Source organism: Clytia hemisphaerica, unplaced genomic scaffold, assembly GCF_902728285.1.
Source record: "Clytia hemisphaerica strain Z4C2 unplaced genomic scaffold, Clytia hemisphaerica genome assembly, whole genome shotgun sequence".
Classification (NCBI taxonomy): Eukaryota; Metazoa; Cnidaria; class Hydrozoa; order Leptothecata; family Clytiidae; genus Clytia; species Clytia hemisphaerica.
Window position 1 is genome coordinate 8,118 of NW_027104341.1, and position 6,011 is coordinate 14,128.

Genomic DNA, 6,011 nt, shown 5'->3' on the forward strand with positions numbered 1-6,011 from the left:
CTAATAATTTTAGAGAGTGTCACATTTTAATTTCGATATTCTTATTACAGTCTCTCAACTTTGGCAAGCTATTTTTTTCAAGTAATAAAAAAAATTATTGGAGTGACAAAAGGGATTCAAAAGTATACACACAGTTGAAATTCTGCATTTCAGAGTTGAAAAAGTTGATAAAATATATTACAAACTTGTATCAATCTTTTTGCCTAAATAATTCAAAGGAATATTGTCGGATTTTTCATACCAATTTTGAAAAACAGGCGGCAACGAAGCTCGCTTCAAAGAGACAATAAAAGATAGACGTCCAGTCGTTTATATGTTCATGGTTTCAAAAGAATGTCTGCAAGAAGTATCGATTCTGTTTTACTTTAAACTAGAAAACGGAAAAGGCCTTTGGGATACCTAATGCAAGAATAAAACTCGATTCAAGTTTGTTAACTTCTCGAAATTCAGAGGAAGGGTTAATATGAAGGTTTTATGAAGCAATGAGGTACGAAGTAGAAGGATCTGCGAAGTCAATGAAACTTATTCCTCTTTATATCTATGTTCATATCCTACAGTTCTACAGATTTAATTCAAACGATAGAAAATGCCAATCGCTAATCTATTTACAATCACCTTAAAAAACATAAATAAATATGAAGAAAAAAAATCAGGAAATCTTTTAACCCGCGGGAATCATTGCAATTTCGCCCATGACAAAAACAACACCCTGTTACCAATTTTTGTGGTGAATAAGCTTCACTCTGAGAACCTAATAAATATCGTTCAACATTTTATAAAAAAGTTTTTGTAGGACTCCGTTTTAAATTAGGTTATTTTCAGTGTATTGGGCTCTTACAGAAAGTGTTCGTATATAGGGGGGAGGATATATTATTGTCCGGACTAAACTAGGCTGCACACATCCCCTCTGATAAGTTTTGATATAGCTATATCAAAACTAATTTGGGGATGCATGCAGCCTAGGACTTAACATGTTCTGTTTTGGGGTAATTTTGCTGTCTAGGAGAAATTTCGAATGATGCTTGTTCTAGGTAGGGGGGAGGGTGTTAGACCTTATGTCCTGGGTGTCAATTTCCAGTCTCCCCATATTCATTTATCTATGAAAAAGCCCATTGTATTGAAATTCTAGCGAAACGTTGTTTTTTGAAACAGTAAGCACAACTATTGAGTTTCAAGACCGAAGGGCTAGAGGCAAAACTTTAACCCTTTTCAGGCAAGAAAAATTGAAGCCACTTATTTCCCATCCAAAACGCGCATAGAACGCGCCGTAATCACGACGACGGATTGTATCTGGGGGTACCTTTGTTTTTGAAGACTACATTTTTTGAAATCTAGCGATAGTTTCAATCCGGCATTTGTGTAAAACTACTAGCGGGCGTTCCGGATGGGAAAGAAGTGGTTTCATTTCCCATCCAGGAGTCTCGCCTCTAGCCCTTCGGTCTTGAAACTCGACGAGCACAACACTAGGTAAAAAGGGGCCTTCTATAAAGGACAACTACTAATGAAATATAAACACAAAATCTAATCCAGAATATAATAATCGATTCAACCAATATTTATATTCATCCTTTTAATACGGTTCATTCCGCTAGAATCCCTTCCATTTTACTTTCAATTTCAATTTGTTGTGCTTGTTGCGTATCCTGTTGAACAACGTGTTGCTGTGGTTGAGGAGTGTGTTGTTGCTGACTCAACGGATAATTAGCGACCATTTGGTGATGTGTTTGTTGAGTCACTTGGTTTTGTTCTTCAATGTGATGCGCGTTCGTTGCTAACACATTATTCGTTCCAGGCTCTTGTCCGTGCACTAGAGTGTTACCTCCTTTGAGAGAAGCTCGATGTTCATTTCGCAGACCAGAATCGATTGCCGTGATACACTCTTTGCGCCATGTTATGTCAACGAGGTTCGGACCACATGGGTATTTATTGAACGTGGCTTCCTTGACCGCCGCTAATTTTTCAGGATCCAGCTGTTGTTTATTTTGCGCGCGCCCGAAAACGCGACCGGTGCAGTTTCGATTGTAGCGTTCCTCTTTGGAGTAAATAGCGAAAGTTAGATTTTTGGCGAAGTTAGCACGCGATCGACTTTCAATGAAAACTTTCTCGATAACAGAGGCTGGAATTGGTGGAGAAAGCGAGTGATTGGTTGAACTGCTGGTAGAAGGTGTATCAGCCAATGGAATAGTGAGCTCGTCTGTATCTTCGTCTGTTTGTGCTTCCGCAAGAATGTAATGCTGATTGGTACTGGGTACCCAGAAATCACTGCTAAAAGAAAACATGAAAAAGACCTAAGCCATTGTACGCAATATCTTATTAAGTGGTAAGGCTCACCTCAGCCAGTGCCTTCCAACAAACCAAATTTTTTCTTTGTTAAATCGCGATAAAAAAGCGGTTTTCGTCTAACAGGCTAGGCTCACCTCAGCACCAACAGATCGTGCAGAAAATGGAATCGACTTCCTTAAAAATAACTACTTTTTCGAATAACGTATTTACTTTTTAAATATTTTGTCAAAATTCTCCAAATGCAACGAAATTTTACCCCTAGAAAGGTAGATACACTTAAAGATGAGCAAAGTTAATGACAAATTACACCCACATCCGCCTGTTTTTCCTTTCAGCATTTTGAGATCGTTTGATGTAGCTTGGGTAAGTTGTTGAGGATTACGACCAGAAAGTGTCAAAGCGTAGAACTCTTGTTGTTGTTGTTCTTTGGCTGCTTGTACGAGAGAATAAGACGGAGGGAAGCCTTCCAACAGAACGGCTGTTTCCCCTTCCGTTTCTTCACCAAGGTCCGTCTTTTGTTGCTCATGTTGCTGAGAGGTGTCTAATAGAAGAACAGTGAAATACATACAACATAATGAAAAAGCTCTAAAAAATACACGATAACATAGAATAGAAATTTTCATAAACCATAATATCACGAACAGCGAATGCCTAGGATTTATAGAAGACTCTTAGAAAATATTGAGAGGTCCATTTTCTTCATCATAGAATGATCGGAGACACAGAGATGCACTAAACAACAGACAATATTCGTGACATCATCTATGAAAGGATCTATATGTGTAGGGACAAAGCACTATGTATCGTGTAAACGGGTCCCTATTCTTTGAAAAAATGAATTAATATGATTTTAGATCTTTTATTAGAGGAAAAGTTTTGAGCACCGTTCATGACTTCTTCATATTATGTGAAACGAAAAAAAAACAACGAACTGAAACATACCAGGCGAGTTCTTTTGTTCCGATGGATTTGCATCGGTGACATTCGATTGTGGATTGACTTCAATGGTCTGTGTGGCTGCTGGCAATTCAGTGGCAGGGGGTAGAGGGTTCCCTTCAGCATCCAAAGGAATGTTCAAATGTTTGATCACCACATCTATCTTTGAATGGAGTGATTCAATTGACTTCATCAACGTATCTGCAATATGGGAATAAATTTATCAAAATTTTATCTCAAGAGTTGTAATTATTTGGTAACGAGTGATCACTACTGGTAAGAAGCTAACATAGAAAGGAATGACCTTAAAACTCAGTGATATAATTTAATACTTTATATTATTAGAAAACCAAAGAAAGTGGCTAACTTACTGAGTTGAGTTATTTGTGCAGTATTTGAGTTACTGTTATTGCTGTTGTTAAAGCTCAATGTTTTGATATGAGATGGGATTTCAATATGGAGCCCTGCATTTCCCTGAGGGAAAACCATTTGTTGAGCATTGCTTTGTTGTTGGAGGGCTGATATTTGTTGCAGTTCTTCATTGGAAAGTTGAGCGTTTTGGTCACTTAATGCCTGACTAAGTTCTATGGTTTGATCTAAATAAATAAAATAATGACATATATACATTAAAATCAAACAGGGATAGTCTTTTTATTATAGTTTCAACCCAACAAGAGATGGAGCCCAGAAGTCCGGTTTTGCAAATCAATGACATTGTGGTCATGTGGCCAATTTTAGACAGAAAATGTCCTTATTAAGGGCAAAGATGTTGAAGAGGTGTTTGTAAAATTGCATTGAGAAAAAGGTTTTTTGGATTTTTCAGACCTGCCAACCTGTGAAAGGCCAAAACCTTGAGACTTTTATTTTTTTCCTCAGAAAACCTTGAGATTCAGGCAAAAACCGTGAGATTTTCGTTTTTGATTTTTTTCTGTTTTAGACAAAAGAGCACTAGGTAAAATATAAACAAAACTAGGTAAAATATAAACAAAACTAGTTTATAAATCAGACTGAGTGTTTTATAAATAAGTTTTTTGTATGAAAAAGCATTATAAACATAACAAAAAGTGCGTAAAATTTTCAAAATCTACTCTTTCTTCAATCAGAGTTTTGTAATTTAAGTTTGTTTACTGTGTTCTTTGTTATAGGTCACAGTCGCTTTTTTGGCTGCTGTCAGAAGCTCATCTGTGGGTTTCCATTGGTGGCATGGTACAGTCAACTCAGGATACATTGTTTTCATGGCTAAAATACTTGATAGAGTACCATCTAATTTCATTGATGAGCGATCTAAACATTTGTTCTTCTTGACGATGCTAAACAACCTTTCAAGCCCAGCGTTACTGTGTGGAATTATTAGTACGATTTCTGCAACCTTTGGCAACAATTTGAAGCGCCTTGAGGACGATCCAGCGACACACATCTTAGCAATGTAATGCCATAAAACATCAACACGATAATGGAAAAGAGGATTGTCATTTTCATCTTTCAAACCCTCCTAATACTTTAGCATCCTCCCAAGCCTTATTAACGAAATCGCTGTCAGAAAGAGTTTGATAGTCAAGAAATTCCTCATAAAGGTCGTCTACAGAAACATTAGCCATTAGATTTGGGAATAAATCATAGAAATATTGGACATTTTCCCATTTACAATTGAGCCTATCAAGAACATTGACCCAAACAGAATTACAAATAAGTGGATCATCAATTGGAAATTTCTTTAAGACATATTCAAGACCAGATTTGAAGAAATAATGGGCAGTACATGAAAGTCGTTGAACTCTTTTTCTGTAATATCCCCTTCATTAAGAAAGTTTCTCAACATTTGTTTAGTAATTACACCTAAATATATTTCACTCGTGGGCTTGAAATTCTCTGAATCATTCAAGTCAATGCTAGATATACCCTCAACATCCTTTATCTTCTCTGGAAACATAATACGTTTGGCTAGTTTTTTCCCAAGACTCTCCATAGCTGACTTAAGAAGGTGAATAGTTGGTTCTTCTCTTTGTAAAAGTAAGTTGAAATGTGTAAAAATAGGTAATGATGAGCTCAAAAAGAGCATGCATGGTTCCAATAATAAGTTTGTGAATTTACCTTCAAGCCTTTGGAATCGATCGTCAGTAAAAGAGTCACTTAGGAAATAAGACTTTAAACTTGGGAATTTCTTCAGTGCCCTTGTAACACATCTCTCTAGTGATAACCATCTGACTGATAAGTGCTTTAATACAGCTAAGTATTCCTGATCACAAAACTCAAAATATGTTGTAAGTACTCCTTTCCTTTTTGCACTCTTATCAAACCAATAATAAAGATCTACCATCACATCTTCCACATTGAGTCCAATGTATGAACTAAACTCATCACGAGAATTACTAGCAGCTATATGGGCAAGATGGCAAGGGCACCCAGCAATGAAACAATTTTCATTTTTTTTAAGAAATCTCGAAGCAATAGAATTGCGTTTCCCAATCATAGTGTTTGTATTATCAACACTCAAGCTTGTGCAATTCTCCCAAGGTAGCTTATGTTGTTCAAAAACTTCTTCAATCTTTTCAAAAATTACAGCAGCAGTTCCTCCTCCTTCGCCAGATGTTAAGCACATACCTAAGAAATGGTCAGTAACAGTTTTTGATCTCTCAATATCAAAGATTTTGATGCAAACTGGATTCATCTTGTCGACACCAGTGTCATGGGAACCATCTGTACCAACAGAATACGGATGAGATTTGCAGTGTTCCACAGCATAGTTAATACAATGCGGCTTGAAAGCTTGATTGATAATTGATGAAGTCTTT

The 6,011-nt window shown here is 36.6% G+C and overlaps 1 protein-coding gene across 1 annotated transcript; it reads right to left on the minus strand.

Moving 5' to 3' along the window:
• Positions 1-510: 510 nt before the first annotated feature.
• Positions 511-3,846, minus strand: LOC136817997 (uncharacterized). The gene is made up of 4 exons (XM_067074366.1): positions 3,591-3,846; positions 3,226-3,420; positions 2,418-2,824; positions 511-2,331 (listed from the first exon to the last, which is right to left on the minus strand). Exons 1-3 carry the CDS (start codon positions 3,844-3,846, stop codon positions 2,490-2,492), a joined length of 786 nt encoding a protein of 261 aa, XP_066930467.1. The 3' UTR covers positions 511-2,331; positions 2,418-2,489.
• Positions 3,847-6,011: the final 2,165 nt, after the last annotated feature.